Source organism: Diadema antillarum, unplaced genomic scaffold (genome assembly GCF_040938485.1).
Source record: "Diadema antillarum isolate AM-2024a unplaced genomic scaffold, OU_Dant_1.0 scf00000040, whole genome shotgun sequence".
NCBI lineage: Eukaryota > Metazoa > Echinodermata > Echinoidea > Diadematoida > Diadematidae > Diadema > Diadema antillarum.
The window spans coordinates 3701627-3718459 of record NW_027270929.1 but is presented as its reverse complement, the minus strand read 5'-3'; the positions used below and the strand labels follow the sequence as shown (position 1 = coordinate 3718459).

Below are 16833 nucleotides of genomic sequence, written 5' to 3'. Positions count from 1 at the left end.
TTCTCCAGCAGTGGAGTGTTATACTAAGAAACATAATTAGAGGGAGCAGGTTAATAATACATGTATAGTTTGTTACTAGGCCATAGGAAAAGGAACATCCACAAGTTATAATGGTAATACATTACAGTAACATTATTGTACTTTGACCATGCTTGCTTTATAAATTTCATTCTCATACAGTGATTTGGGTTCACCTGGTTGTCCATGCTATTTTAAAAGGAATTTGAAAATGGTATATATGGCAGGAATTCACTTAGCATTTATGAGTTGCTGCTAGGGAGAGCAAGCTGTGTGGTTGTGAAGGCAATCTTTCGTGAACAAAACATGCACTGAATTTGAATACATTACAGATACAGTCAATTCTGACAGTATGTATTACACCAAGAGCAAGACAATGGCATGATTTACTTGTATACTTTATATACTGGTATCTTGTTAAATCAGTGGCGGATCGAGAGGGGGGCGCACCAAGCGCACGCCCCCTCTTTATTTCTGATTAAAACAAAAGAAATAAAAAGAAAAATTAGAGGGGTGCATACGCTCCCCTTTAATTTTGCATAGGCGCCTCCACTTTACGGAATTCCTGGATCTGCCCCTGTAAATGATTGAACAATGATATGATGATCTTTAATAATTAATATTATGATAGTGATCACTGTATGTAGCATCTTGTTGTATGATCCAGTCTTATAAGACTATTCCCAGCAAGGTCACTGTGGATATCTTGTAGCTGGCCACCAACAACTGTACTTTGCATGCCAGTACATGTAATAAACATTTAACAAATATATTTTTATGCAGTTCTTTACCTGCCACCCCCTCCCCCGTTTGTTTGTTTGTTTGTTTTTGGTTTGTTTGTTTGTTTGTTTGTTTGTTTGTTTTTTGGGGGAAGTTATTTGTTTTATTTGTAGGGCTTGACAGGCCTAGGTCAACTCATTTGTAACTGCTTTCTTCTCGTTGAGAAATGTTAATAATTTGGGATTTTTTTTAACACCTCAGGGTAAAAAAATGACTAGATGGCAGGATGATTGGAAAAAGGGGTTCCATGGAAAGTGACTGAAAATACTTGTTCAGCTACAGAATCTAACTCGAGTCAAATTTTTAATAGTGTACAGTTCTGCCTTTTGTAATGTAAAACCATATTGGAATAAATGTGAAAGGATAATGGAATAATCAGACGAGTTCCTCGGTTTTGTATTTACGAGTGCTTAGCGAACCTTACTACACTGTAATGCCTTTCCTCACTTCTCTTCATTTATCCATCCATCCATCTACCCATCTGTCTGTCTAGTCTTTCTGTCATTGAATACATTCAAATCTCAAGCAGTTAAGTCACACGACATCGTATGGCTGTCTGTAATGACATGTCGTCACATGAATTACAGGGATGAGTATGCTATGCAAATGCATAATTATTGACTTGTATTGATTCGTAATACCCTGATTATCACTTCTGCCACCAAAAGAATATCTAGATATGTGCCTCATATTCATCATTTTTATATTTTTTGAGACAAAATTTCAAGGAGAAAGTTTCCCATTTTCAATAAATTACAAGCAGTATTTCTGTGTAAAATTTTGAATGCAATTCTAGAAGAGTTTAGGAAAGAATTCAGTTATACACTAGCATTTCAGTTCTGTTTCTGTTAGTTTATTTGAAATCGAAATGAAGTGAAACTTAAATTCCCCTTAAAAAACTTTGCAAGATGCATAAATTTGCGCATGTTAGTCTCCCATTTCTTAATCTGGCATTTTTTATCTTTCAAATAAAAGTTGTCCGCTAAAGTGTGTTCTATACAATGCATCTTGATTTGCTGCTCCAAGTCAAAACACACATATTCATTGTTGCGAGTACATTAAGGGACAAGTACACCTTCATATACATAAGGATTGAGAGACTGCAGCAATATCAGTAGAACACATCAGTGAAAGTTTGAGGAAAATTGGACAATCTGTTCAAAAGTTAAGAATTTTTGAAGTTTCAGTGCCGCCATCGCTGGAAGAGAAGACTACTACAGCTTGTGATGTCATGTGCATAGAATGGTATAAGGACTGTATAAAGAAATTCAATATATTTTCACTTTTCTTGCATAATAATAGAGCACTTGACTTGCCTCTTTCAGAAGACAAGGGGAATAATATGTCAGTTTTTCTTACATATTTCTAAACACATGACATCATACACTGTAGTAGTCTTCTCATCCAGCAGTGACTGCAGAAACTTCAAAACTTCATAACTTTTGAATGGATTGTCTGATTTTCCTCAAACTTTCACTGATGCGTTCTACTGATATCACTGCATTCTCTCACTCTCTATGTATATGAAGGTGAACTTGTCCTTCAAAAGAGGGAGTGAACTGCAGCAGGGTAGGTGTACTGTGAGAGCACTTACCATGCACTCTTTTGTCAAAGCATGTGGGTACCACTTGTCGTTTAGCGCATAACTTCTAAGCGGTGTTGCGCAGGACTTCAGAGGAGAGCAATTCTACTCCATCTTGTAACACATTCCTGACGTAAGCGTGGAGCAATCAAGAAATACCACTGGGAAAGCCAGCAAGCACAAGATGAAAGTAGACATCCAAAGACACACTCGAGTTGTGATAGAAAACTTTTGTTTCCTCTTCCAGAGATGTTGCTGAAACAAGTTTATTGTACAAAACCTCGGTTAAACCCAAAAGGGTCGCAAGTGATGGTAGTTGTATAAATTAACCAGTGATCACATTTACACACTAGGCTTCGACTAAAATATGTAGTATCCATGTTCAACTGACTCCACAGTCAATCTATACAGTGTACCAGTACAATATGCTGTGTCCAATAATTTGTGCAGTGCCATTGCTGTGCCTTGGGCACTGATAAATGTACCTGGCATGCTCTTAATTGCCACTTTTACATCCATGCACTGTGGCAAAAATAATCCTGAATTTCACAAAAAAAAAAAACATAAAACAAACAAGGCATAGTTGACACAATTTGCACCATACTCCTCAAATTGTAGTCCCTTTTTCATGTCTGTCTTTTCTTCCATTTCCATTTCCTTGTATAAAAAAGGATACATAATTGCTCTTTTTTTCACGATAGTATACTGTACATTTATGGACTCCTGGTTAGAGAGACCGACAGATTATGAAGTAACAATGAACTTGACTTCTTTCAAACGTTCACCACATGAGAAACATTTGAACTGAGTGAAAATTTACCCAAAACTGGGAAACTCATAGTCTCCATGCATATGAGTTAAGTGGCAAATTCAGGGGGGCAATGTGGAAATGTGTTGATATATCCATAACAGTATTTTTTAATTACCAAACAACACGTAAGTCACATATTAAATATGGCTATAACTATATTTGGCAAATATGAGTATGTCAATGTGATATTTGAAAGTATCCATCCACTGTCTTATGAATTGTGCAACAGGTAGACTTGGGGGGGGGGGGGCATTTCATGAAGTGTTTGGTCAGTGATTTTCACCAACAAATTTACTCTCAGCCAATCACATGCAAGGATTTCAGTAGCTTAAAAAAAGTTGCAAGTGACTGACAAGTTTCAAGAAACGCTGCTCTTGGTAGCATCATTAAAAGACATCATCAAAACAACAACAACAAAAAGCATCTGACATATTCTTGCAATATTCATCAGCAAGGGATAAGATCATATGAAAATTTTGGCCAATTGCATGGACACTGACAATCTCGGCCCCTGTTTTAACATTTCCACCAGCATTACCAAAACGTGTCAAAACAGAGAAAACTAAATCTTGAGCACATGCAGTGACAACACTGCAACGCAAACAACACCAGTTCCCAGTCTTTTCCTTCAGGTACTACATGGTCTGACATTTAGCAGCTGCTGTTGTTTTCTTTTTTTTAACTTTGAAAGAAACTCCTTGATTTCAGCACCATTGATAAAAAAACAACTAATCATAAGACTAAAAGCAAAACACAACATGACAAAGGTCATCAGCAAATTTGGACATTTTCCTTGTAGCTGCTAATTTCTCAGCAAGTTTGACATGGTTGCTGGCAATACAGAAATTTCTCCTTAACTGCTTTAAATCAAAGGTTTGGACCACTGTCAATACAATGTATCTGCAGTGTCAGTATTTTTTTTTCTTGTTCCACACAACTGTATCCTGGGTTCATTGTTGAAATACTAAATGCAAGATTGAGTTTTACAGAAAAGAATCTATACAGATAGTCTATAAACCACTGTGACAGTCCTTTCTTTTGACATTACTTCAATTCAACTTTTACTTAAAAAAAAAAATAAAGCATGACATTACATTCAACTGCTGAATGAGGTATCTATTCAATTTGTTTATCACTATCTCTAGTAAAAAGCTGTGATTTATTTTCACCACTTTTTCTCTGAAAAAAAAGATATTGATTGATTAAATACAATGACCTCCAATCAATGAATGATACGTGTTCAAACTGCTGATGTTTCAAGAATGTGGAAAAGGAAAAATGTTGGCACTTTATCAGGTCAGTGTAAGTTACCCCTCTGCATCTTGACAATACACTAAATCATCTTAAATTCTCAAGCATGTTTGGACTTTGATGATGACTCGCCAGCTGCACTTACACTGTGCAATTGTCCTGAGAAAGTTAGGTCTCTGGAAACCAATTTAACAAGACATGGCACACAGTTTCAAGTAACAATTTTCTTTACCAGCCAATAATCATGGTATCACGAATGAAGATCAGGATATACAGTGCACTCTCGTCATGATGAACAAGGTTAAAACAAAATTCTGGTTACAACGGAGTAAAAATGCAGGCTGCAACATTATCAGCTTTATGTTTTTTGTTGATTTGTTTGGTTGGAACAAAATTTCGATATAATGAAAGAAAACTGCCAGTCCTCAGGACTTATACCCAATCTTTTCCTTTCACATCTAATTAATTGTGGGAGATCCGGAAAGCAAAGCAACCAAAGAAGAGACACTGAAATCATATTGATATTATCATACAGTGCACTCCCATTATAACGAAATGCTCCGGACCGGCAGTTTTCTTTCGTTATAACGAAATTTCGTTATAACCGAACAAATACAATATATAACGAAAACAAGGAAGCCGAGCATATATGATATTCTGTTTGTTGCATACTTGTCATACACTGAAAATAAAACAAGTAGTTATTCAATTTCAGATTATTATATTACCATAACGCAAGTTCCCCTCGAAAACAGTGCGTGACATACCAAGCGAACACACACAGTGATGTGACGCGTTCGCCCATGCAGAGACGCTATAAATGCTTGTTCCGCTACGTATTTTCGAAAGCAATCCTCAGTTCGTTATAACGGAGCACATTTCTTTTGTTTTTCTTTGTCAGTGGTGCTCGGAAAAGACTTCGTTATAACCGTGTTTGTTATAAGCAAATTTTGTACCATAGACTTAAATGGCGATAATTTTGGGACCAGAAGTTTTACTTCGTTATAACGAAATTTCGTTATAACTGTGTTCGTTGTAACGGGAGTCCACTGTACTTTCAAGTTGATTGCCTCCAGGTTTCAATACATAGTGGGGAACATCCTGCAGGCACCGAACCCAACAAGAAGAAACATCCAACAGTGTCGACCACTTTCAATATGAAGATTATTTTAAGAGGATGTATATAATTAAGTGTTCAATTGATGATGTGAAATGCATATGCATCCCTCTCTCTTTGCACAGAAAATCAAACAGTTATGCACACCTCACAAGCTGGTATCCATCTTGCATGCTGAGAAAATTGATTTACGGTATTTTTTCTTATGCTATACTGGTTTGATGATCAATTACTGATTTCAGATTCGTTGGTGTATTAGTTATGTTTTATTCATCTTTTCATTCTTTGTGGTAAGACATTCCAAAGCTCTCCAAGCCACACCATACGTAGGCGGTACGTATGGTGATCATACATTTAAAGCTTCTCAACTCTTGATGTGCCCCTGCAGAAAGTGTTTCACAAACCAGGATTTGAAGTACTAAAAGTGTCTCAAGGGTCAACCTTGTGTATGATATCGAAACAACTAATATGAGCTGAATCGTCTTACGGTAACATGACTACATCAGCCATATGAAACCGCCGCAATGATTTTTTTTTCTTCTGTCATGCGCTGAGGAATCATTACAGCGGATTGCAACAAAGAATTGAGCCATGTCCCAGAAGACACCCCCGTTAACGGTGAAGTGAACACGATGTGTTTCAGGTGAAAAACATTTACAAACTGGTTTGCTCTATTAAAGAGAGCTATATGCAGTACGTAGCAGGAAAACTTACTGGTACTTGTGTTAAATCTCAATGATGTACCACAGGGTACAAAAGGGATACTGGCTTTGGGTCATTGGTCAATCCATGTATTCCAGGAGTTCATAACCTCGTCCATCTTTCTCATCGTAAGGTACAAAAAGACATAAAAGAATAATTTTCGTTCTATATCTAGCATCCAACAGTCTCATACTGAAATTACACACTTCCATACATCTCTCAACTCATCTGCATCATATGCTAAACTTTTCAGCTAAGCTGTGTTTTTCTTCTTGCATTGATTGCTTGTTTTCTTTCTCCAACAGAATCACATGTTGCATGCACATTTTCAACCACTCTCTGCAATCGGTTGCACTATCAAAATATCTGCTTATCGCATTTTCAGTCTAGCTTTGTGGTCAACACATTCTCCCTCCGAGTCTCGTCACCATCGATGCCTTCAAATCCTGCGAGATGCCACAAACTCCGCAGGATTCATCCTGATGGTCCAGTGTCACCGTGGAGACAGGAGTCCAATCAGTTCCTTCTCCTTCAAGCTGCAGTCGTTCATCATAATTTCAGCGAGGCGAGGTATTCTATCTTGCCCTTCAGGGCTTCGGACAACTCCTTTGATGACTCCTGGTAACTCTCCTCCACTTTGGACCACACCACTCGCTCCTCTTCCTCAGTATACTGCAAAGATTGAACAGGAGATGAAAGAAGAGACGGGAGAAGTGTGTATTAACCCTGTCTACACCAATGAGTCAAACGAGCACAAATTTCAAACACATACCCATGGACAAGTAATTAATGTGGCACACAGTGGGTTAAAGAAAATTTCACTCAAAAACTAAATCAAGTAATTGCCCCATCATAGGTCATCCTTGGACCAAGTTTGGTGAAATTTGCTTGATCCAGTCTTGAGTTATTGTGTAAACAGATACATTTTATGATTTGACCGTGACCTTTGACCTTTGGCCTCTGGCCGATTTCACCCAAAATCTAATGAAGTAATTGCCCCATCATACTTTATACTTGGACCAAGTTTGGTAAAATTCCACTCAATATTACTCAACTTATCACGTAAACGAAAGGGGACGGACGTACGGACAAACGTACAGACAACCTGAAAACATAATGCCTCTGGCCCCCTTCAGGCGGAGGCATAAAAAATCACTCATGCGAAAATGTCCACTCTCACAGTAATCATCAACAAATACTGTAAAATCACAAACAATGGTGCCATGAAACTTTCGCGAATTGGAGCCAATGGCCTTTTTCGTGGCATGAAACTTTCGCGAATTAGCATCTGGCATTCAATGCATTGTGTTAAGACAAAAATTTTAACGTGCATTTTAACTTTCATGACACTTGGCTCCTCGCGAAATTCATGATAGTTTCAGGCATGCGAAAATTTCTGGTTCTACAGTAAAGCATCATGTGACAGGCACTTACAAACTCGTGGTCACTGTCAGTGAGTTGCATCTTCTCCAGCTTGAGGAAGAGGAAGACAATGTCCGTATCCATGACAGCCATGTGGAGACCGTCCATGAGTTGGTGGAGCTCCTCCAGGTATGACTTGAACTTCTCAAAGATTTCAGGCTGCAGCAGAGAGTAAAGAAAGATGTGTAAAATAAGAGAGTTGTAATCATAATCCGAAGGATTTCTGAAGCATATACCCTCTTGCAAGCCCCACTAATGTCCTATAAAAAAAATTTGTGTGAAGATATTTTCAGACATACCGAGATGGGTTTCTGACATATTGAAATATTTCACACAATGGATATTAATTAACAATGAATACTGATTTAAAATCTAAATTGCGACAATTTCATCTGGACGGGTTCTCCAGCAAGCCCTTTTGTTTCTTACAATCGTTTTGGTTTTTTTTTTTCTGAAGAAAAGCTAAGAACTTGCCTTAATTAGTGTTGTAACTTTTGAAAGATGTCATCCTTCAATAGCATAAAGAAAAAAAAATCCAGTGAAGACAGTAAAGAATCTGCAGTCAACCTTGCCTAAGTCGCATCTATTTGGAGTGAAGACATGGCTTCGACTTTGAGAAACTTTAACTTATGAGGGATTAAAATCAATAGAATATAAAAAGAAGAGGACTTGAAAAGACCTTTAACTTAGGTGATTATTCAACTTAAGGGAGGATGACTTTAAAGGGTGTGTACAGTTCAGGTCGAGGTGAGGATTTAGCTTTTAACGTTTTGTGAGATATTCAGAAACCACTCTAAGAGATGTCAAAGAGCATGCAATTCTAAGGGGTATCAAAAGTTTATTTGACGAAAATCGATTTTGAAATGGCTCAGATCTCCAAAAACAAGGTGAAACAAAGAGATCCTAATAAAAGGTGTGGCCTGTCGCCTTTTATTATTATCACTATTTTGGATATCTCAGCCATTTGAAAACCAATTTTCATCAAATAAACATTGAATCCTTCTTTAAATTACATGCTCTTTCATATTTCATAAGAGGTTTCTCATTATCTCACTTAGGAATGTTCAAAACATGAATCCCCACCCACCTTGTTTTGCGGAGGGGTGGGAAAGAGGAGAGGGTGTATGGGATCTTACCAGCGGCTTCTGGGGACCTCCTTTCTTCTTCCTGCCTCTTTTCTGGGCCGCCTGTTTGAGTTTCCGCAGCGTCTTGTAGCACACACCAGTCAGCAGGATCAGAAAGATGGAGGTCTGTGGTAGGAAAGAGGGGGAGAGGTGATTAGGGTGAACTGGAGTAGACTTTTGCTTCATTACTACTTACTGCTTGAATAGAAAACTTCATAACTTTGCTTGTCTGTAAATTTGTCGACTGGAGTAACTTTGGTACAGATTGAATATCTCTTCAAGTATCTGCATTCTATTGTATTTTTGTTATTTCCATTCAAGTTTTGCAAGTGCAAAATTTTTTATAATATACACACAACAAAATATTTCATTTTTCTGCATGACTACAACATAATTCTCGATGTGCCTAACTTCTAACATGTCAAAATATTATTTTTCTGACAATAACAAAGACAACAATGATCACAACAATGATAGTACAGTATCAGTGTCACCCACATCATTATCATTATCACTATCAATATCACATTTGCAAACATGTGAGCATTCTTCCTAATTGTTACTATTCTGTAATTATTCTGTAATATGTGTTAACACTACATACCATTACCCTGATCATAACATGTATGCTGTATGTGATGACAATGTATTCCTAGGTATATGTCCCACTGGGGTTAAACATTGCAGGGAAGGTTCGGAGTAAACCTACCTCCACAAGTTGTTCCACCTCTGATAGCATCCTCCTGTCTAGGGTCTTCTCTTCATCCTTCTCTATGACAATACTTCTCCTGCTTCTCCTAAGGGAGTCTGTGGGGATGATGGCAATACATTTATGATAACCAACCTTCACACAGATAAGAATGACATGATGTTCAGCTGTGGCAATCATTTTGTTCTTGTTTTTTCCTTCATTTCCTCTTAAAACGCCCTCAAAACAGGTGGCAGGAGAGTTGAACACATCAGAAAGTTGACAATGACTGGCACTAATAAAGCAGCTTCAAGAAGCCACCACCTATCCAACCACACCCCCCCCCCCCCCCCGAGGGAAAAAAAAACACCACATGGCATCAAAATACAAGCATAACACATGGATTACTGCAAAACCCAAAATGTTTGCATGCATGAAGCTTTCACAAATTTTGCGGTGAGCCAAAATGAATTAATGTAAAATGCCCGCACAAGTGTTTGTCTACACCATTGAACGCCAGTGGCTATCCACACAAGTTTCATGCTGTGAAAAAGGCCGTCAGCTCCAATTTGCTAAGTTACATGCTCCAAATGTTTCCAGTTTTACAGTAACAGCACAATGTATAAAGCATACTGTAAAAGTGGAAATTTTCGCAGTGTTGAAATTTTCGCGCATTTTGCGCAACCAGAAACTAGTGCGAAAATAAAAGCACATGAATATTTTTCTTGCCGTATGTTCCTGTACTTGGAGTCTTGATTCCGCGGAATTAAAAACAAGCAAAATTCTTCTCAACCGGCCAAGCGCGAAAAATTAGTCGCGCGAAAATATCCACTTTTACAGTACTCTGTGCACAGGACACAAAAGCTGTGCTATTGGCTTGGTGTGAGGATGCCACAAATATGACTCCTATGGGAAACGTAAGTTGAAGTTGACCGATCTGGTGAAAAAAAAAAAGATGACATTTGTTATCAGGAACACACAGGATGTTTGAGGAGGGCGTAAGTCCCTCAATAACACTTAAAAATCCTTTGAATGGGACATAATGAATGTTACCTTACCGTCCAGTCATTGCCTCACAAATGCTTCACAATCATCCATTCAACACTTTTTATTTACTCACCCCTGAGGGTTGTCAGTAACTCCTGCGACAAATCAGATATCGAGGTCTGCATCTTTTCATAGCTTGCATCCTCTGAAAAGAAATCATTAGGAAAGTCAAGAAGAGAAGTACTATCAAAATATCAATGCAACAATAACAATGCAAGAATGGTTGAGACGTAAATCAATTCTTTTCGTTGGCTATGTCCGAATGTGACCTGTTTCATGTTGTGTTCAAATACCCCTCTGTATTGAAAAAATAGACATACCTCTGAAATGCACAGACCCAACAAAAATGCAATCAAGGCATAAGAAAATAATATTTCCGCATAGTATTATCTCTAAAAACAACCATTCCTAATCTTGGTATAAGGAGAACAGCAGTGCTATAATTTTCCCTGTCATTTCCCAAAAATATTCAAGGGCTGACTAGAGTGAAAAACAAAAGAAAACAAACTCAAAACAAAACAAGGAGTGTCAAAAAAGTCTCATCAAGACATCATCTGTTTGTCTTCCTGGCTTCCTCTTGTTAAGATCTCTTCTGAGTTTACAAAGAACTTTGTACGACTATGACACATCAAACTGTGATAAAGTGGGTACAGTTGGCCTGCAGTGCTGTATCATTCACACTTGTGCCCATAAGGGTTCTCCTATTTTGTTCCTGTTGCATAACTGTCAGGATCCTACTTGTTTTTGTACAATATTTGTCGCAGAAAATACATATCATATTCACAATGTTTCTTTACCAAGGTGTACTTGCTTCTCTCTACCATAGAAATGAATATGTGTACCAGCCATTTTCTTTAGAAGTCAGAACAGAATTAAAAGGGCATGTGACATTTGTATGACAAAGAAAAAGAGAAGAAAAAAGATCTCTCTTGAGAAGAGAATGGCTCACCTGAACTGAGGCTTGAGAAGTCATATACATTGAGGACTAATCTCAGGCCAGCTAGCAGAAGAGAGTCGTGGTTCCCTGCCAAGTATTCACCTGTCGCTGTCTGAGGTGGTCCTTGTAGTGGATACTACATGAGGGATTACAATAAGATAACTATCAATCAATCACCTTTCAATTAATCAAAGGCTGCCTTGTCTGTCAAATGAGTGCAAGTCAATAGACTGCTTGAGTCGTGAGATCTTGTGAAATTGTGCAAGCAAGCAACTTTATGAACGTGGGGGGAAGGAAGTGGGTAGAAAATGAAAGTGCTATTCTCCTGATTGGCCATAATGCATCAAGCTTGGATAGATCCTAGTACATTCAGATTTGAACATGTGTGCTTGATACAATTTTGATACGTAGCAGCGATGACTTAACCACTCAGAAACAGCACATTCAGTCATGTTCTTTTTATTTAGGTGTTGAAGTATTATCATATTAATAACACATATATCTGAAATGTAGCAAGGCTTCAGGTCCAAACCCTTTACATTTCTTTGTTTTTGTACGCCGATATTGTAAGACACCTAATATAACAAGGAAATATGTAACTAGCTCCTCATTATAAGGTGGTTCCCTTGGAGTTATACAGTCAAACCTGTCTATAGTGGTCACCCAAGGGAAACAAAATAGTGGCAATTATAGACAAGTGGTCATTATGGACAAGGTCTTTAACATGTTTTTTTGTTTTTTGTTTTTTTTTCTCCGGGGGAATTTAAGAGGCTGCACGTGGCAGGTAGCCACTGAGGAAGGATTGACTATATTTTACATATCACAGGCTGCTTCAAGCATCACAGAGTGGCAGGAAATGGTGCTACCTAAAAGAAACAATTATTATCATTGCTATACCCGTTTGTTTAGGTTTGGATCCTCCCTGAGTAGTGCCGCGTGGCTGCTGAGTTCTTCGATCAACCTCCTCAGCACCTCTCCCCTGTCCATGGCCTCCCCGTTGTTGCTCTCGGTTACGGTTGCCGTCGGCGCGTTCGCGTTCTCGGCGTGCGTCAGACTGGGGAGGTGCTGCGGCGAGAGGTGGGCGGCGGCCGAGAGGGCCCTTAGCAACAGGCTGCGTAGCCTCAGCCACCGCTTTTCTTGCTCTGACGAGATGGCGGCGTCCTCCTCACTGAGTTGTCTGCCATTGCAGGACAAAATTCCAGTGAAAATTTTCACTTCTTATTAATAATATACATTCCTTCAACTTGCTGCTGACATACATTTAGGGTTATAATAGTCTCCTGTTTTCTAATAGAGGTAAGTTGAGAGCTCTGTCATTATGCTAGCAAAATGATAACATGTAGACTTCTCTCGGTTATTATTTCTTTATGCCACTGTCCTACTGTGTCATCAGGGATTGCTGAAGCCTCCTTTAATAACCAGTGATGACACCACATAGATTTAACATACATTTTCACAATTCAGAAATTTTGAATGGATTGTCAAATTTTCCACAAACTTCACCCTGATGTGTCCTGTGGCCATTGGAGTGAAAGCAAGAGAGGAAGGGTGTAGCCTTTCCTCTATCCCTCCATCCAGCTATGAGGTCATTATAACTGCTTACTTTTAGTAACCATGTGATAACTACTTCCCATGTAAAGAGAGGCCTGACATGCACTTGAAAGAACAGGTAACTCCATGACAGTGACATCACCGATGGTAATCAAATTTAATCCCTGTAATAAAATCTTAATACAAAATATACATATAACTACATCTATATATGAGGTGTGTCAGAAAAGTTCCAGGACTGGTGTCATAAAAGATTTATTTCAAATCCAAACTACAAACTAAGAGGTTTCACCTTCAAAGTAATCTATCTTGAGTATGTAACTGTGATCTTGGCTCTCTACAGCCATCAGAATTTTTTCTACATAATTTTATATTCACATCCTCTGTTTCACGTCGTTCCGCAGTGAGCACAAACAACGGACAAACTTGAAGTTTCTGGTAAGGTTGGGAAACTCTGTAAGAAGTGCTGAAAGTGCTGCAGCAAGTCTACGAAGATGAGACGATGTCACGCACATGTGTTTTTGAGTGGTGCAAGACGCGCTCAATGTTGACCTCAGTCCTGGTTGTTGATGTCCTTCCGCTCCTATGGGGTTATCTTCCACATTTTCTAATCCTTCTTTAAACCTCTTGCAACACTCAAAAGCATGTTTACATGACTTCATATCACTTCCGTAGACTTGCTGCATCACTTTCAGTGCTTCTGACAGAGTTCCCCAACCCCACCAGAAACTTCAAGTTTGTTCATTGTTCTGTGCTCATTGCGGAACGACGTGAAACAGAGGATGTGTATATAAAATTGTGTAGAAAAAAATCTGATGGCTGTAGAGAGCTAAGATTACAGTTACATACTCCAGATAGATTACTTTGAAGGTGAAACCTCTTAGTTTGAAGTTTGGGTTTGAAATATATTTTCTATGATACCAGTCCAGGAACTTTTCTGACACACCTCGTACATAAAGATCATATATTCTACAGTTTGTCATTTCACCATTGGCATGTTTGAAAAAAAAAAATTGGTTTGGGGAGAGTTTGTTAAATTCATGCTTATCAAAAGCTATTTGAAAGGACTTACCGCTCCTTGGGTGCCCACGAGACAAAGCAGTTGAGATCCCTGTTGTCTCTTAGCAACTCCCACTCTGTGTCATCTTCAGAAAGAAGACAAAGGAGATGGGGTAAATATTAGTTCATCTCAATAGCTGACTCAACACTCATATCATTGACACGTCACAAAGATTACTGATCGCCAATGGCATGTTTAAATGATCTACCAATATTCCAGAAGTCATATTGCATAAATATGCTACAGGTTTCACTAATATCCAATTGCTTTTAATAAACTAAACACAACTTTCACCCTATGGTAAACTGTCAAGAAGAACACAATTTTGCTGATACAGTACACTCATGTTACAATGAACACGGTCATAACAAAATTTCGATTACAACGAAGTAAAAATTAAGGTTGCAACATTATCTGCTCTAAGTTTTTTTGTTTATTTGTTTGGTTATTATAATGAAATTTCAATATAACAAAAGAAAACTGCGAGTCCCGAGGACTTCATTATAACAGGCCTCCACTGTATTCTGTAACTTCTATGACTGATGCTCCTAATCTCTTACCATTTGCTGGGATGATTTCCATATCTTGCACTACAAACTCAAATGTCTTATTGCCACTGAGAGAGAAAAAGAGAGAAGAAAAGAGACATAAAAACACACATTTACGGTGTGAAATGCACCAAAACATATGGCAATAGCATGATAATCTATGCTATTTCACCAGTGCATCTCAAATACCTTTTCAGCCAACTTTTACTTCACACACCTAAGCTTTAAGAACATAAAAATCGCAGTACGCAACTTGACTTATTCTAGCTATATTTTTCATGTTCTGTCAATAGACACACTAACATCAACACTGATGCCTTATCCATGATCTAGACTCAAAAGCAATGGTCATCTGACATGATTGCCTTCATCATTTATATCATCATCAATATCACCATAAACTTCATCCTCATCACCATCATCATCACTACAACACATCAACATTGCCAATATCAAACTGCTGCTATCATCACTCATCAGCAGTAGTGCAGTCAGCAACATCGGCATCTTCTTGAAAAAAAAAAATATTGCCAGCATTGTCAATCATCTACTTTCATCATCCACATCCTCCGACTAACCCATTAACCATCTCAGCATATACCACCTTGATTTTTTGCAATTTGTGATTTTCCCTTCCTGTCATGCCATTACCTTATCCTCCTACCATTTGTGAAATCCTCCACATTCACTGTCATATCCATCTGGAAACTTAACTATCCACCATTTGCGATGTTCTCCACTCTAGCCATTTGCCCACCTCACCTTGTAAACTACCATTCATAACATACCCCCATTTATCTTTCTCCCACCTAATCTTTTCCATCGTCAATGGCACTGTAGACTCTGTTCTCTATCACCATCTCTTTCTATCATTTGCAATATCCCCTTGTTTATCCCTCTACCACCTCATCCTTTCTATCGTCAATGGCAACCTGGACTCCAAGCACCACACCACCTTGCCTACCCACCCAAAAGCACCATCCTCCGTTTTGTCCCCGCCTCCCGTCTCACCTTTCTGATTCCAGCATGATGTCGAGGAGCATCTTCTCCACCGTCGTCTGGGCGAAGTGAAGCGAGTGCTGGACTCTCTTTCTGAAGGCCAGGAACTCTGGGATCTTGTGAAAGGAACCAAACTTGTACGCTGCTATGATGTGCTCTGTTGTCTGGTGTGGAAACAAGAGATGAAAAACAAACAAACAATAAAGGAGAGGGAAGGAGCAAATTTCACAAAGGCAGTCCATTGCTAAAGAAGTAAAACATATGTCTTTTTAATGTTTTCTATTGTTTAGCATTAACAAGACTCAGAGTAGGGTTACTAAACTGACAATAATCATTCCTATCAACCAAAGAAAATGCTTATTACCATACTTTTGTTACAATCTAAAAGAAGATGATTCAGAAAATGCTCATAACCATACTTTTGTTACAATTAAAAAATAAAGCTAATTCAACACAAGACTGTCAACTTTACCATAAATCAACACTACCCCACTCTACAGCATACTCATTTACACTGAACTGGGCATACAATATCTGTTTGTCTGTACATCATTCTGTTATCTGGAAGCACATCCTACTGTCTCATTAGGCAAAGGGGTCACATGAAGACTATTATCTGGTTCCATTCTCCAACAGAAAATACCTCATGGCAATTTTGCACCCATTCACCAAAGTACATTCATTCTTAAAGAGGCCCTTGGTCACTGAGTCAATCTTTCTCAAAATATTTTTTGAGCAAAAGGTGATCCTTCTAACCCTCAGTTGAAACCATGTGGAGCACACACACATATCAGTGCTTGGCAGAGCTTTAAGTCAGCTTTGAGCTAGGAAGACATTAGCTAACACAGGTCTAGTGGCAGTACCAGGAACACAGACTTACATCTTTGTGATTTGAGGTGAAAAACCGCAGCGTTGAATTGTACAGCGCATTGGCTGACGAAAAGTGACCTAGTGACTTCACGAACCTTGCTGCATTGTACCTGCAAGAAGGAAAGATTGTGCAATTCTTGGCTGAAGATGTCTTGTGTCTCTTGGCAACCAGTGACCAGTTAAACATCTTAAAAATGCAACAGTGATTCCTAGGGCCAAACCTACTGCATGCAATTACATTTCACCTGTATGTACACTGTTTCTGTACACATAATTCTTATACAAATCTACGTATCCATCAACCTATGTACCTGTATATCTAGCTG

At 38.5% G+C, this 16833-nt stretch overlaps 1 protein-coding gene across 1 annotated transcript in view; it reads right to left on the bottom strand.

The window, feature by feature from the left end:
• Positions 1-5924: 5924 nt before the first annotated feature.
• The window catches only part of LOC139712191 (N-alpha-acetyltransferase 25, NatB auxiliary subunit-like), a 28179-nt gene continuing 17270 nt past the window's right edge, over positions 5925-16833 (bottom strand). Inside the window, exons 14-24 of the mRNA XM_071624033.1 lie at positions 16518-16617; positions 15650-15801; positions 14651-14706; positions 14103-14175; positions 12377-12656; positions 11492-11615; positions 10616-10687; positions 9517-9614; positions 8820-8933; positions 7696-7842; positions 5925-6933 (exon numbers count right to left, since the gene is read on the bottom strand). Coding sequence (XP_071480134.1) covers positions 6811-6933; positions 7696-7842; positions 8820-8933; positions 9517-9614; positions 10616-10687; positions 11492-11615; positions 12377-12656; positions 14103-14175; positions 14651-14706; positions 15650-15801; positions 16518-16617 — 1339 coding nt within the window. The 3' untranslated portion in view covers positions 5925-6810. The remainder of the gene's footprint in view (positions 6934-7695; positions 7843-8819; positions 8934-9516; positions 9615-10615; positions 10688-11491; positions 11616-12376; positions 12657-14102; positions 14176-14650; positions 14707-15649; positions 15802-16517; positions 16618-16833) is intronic.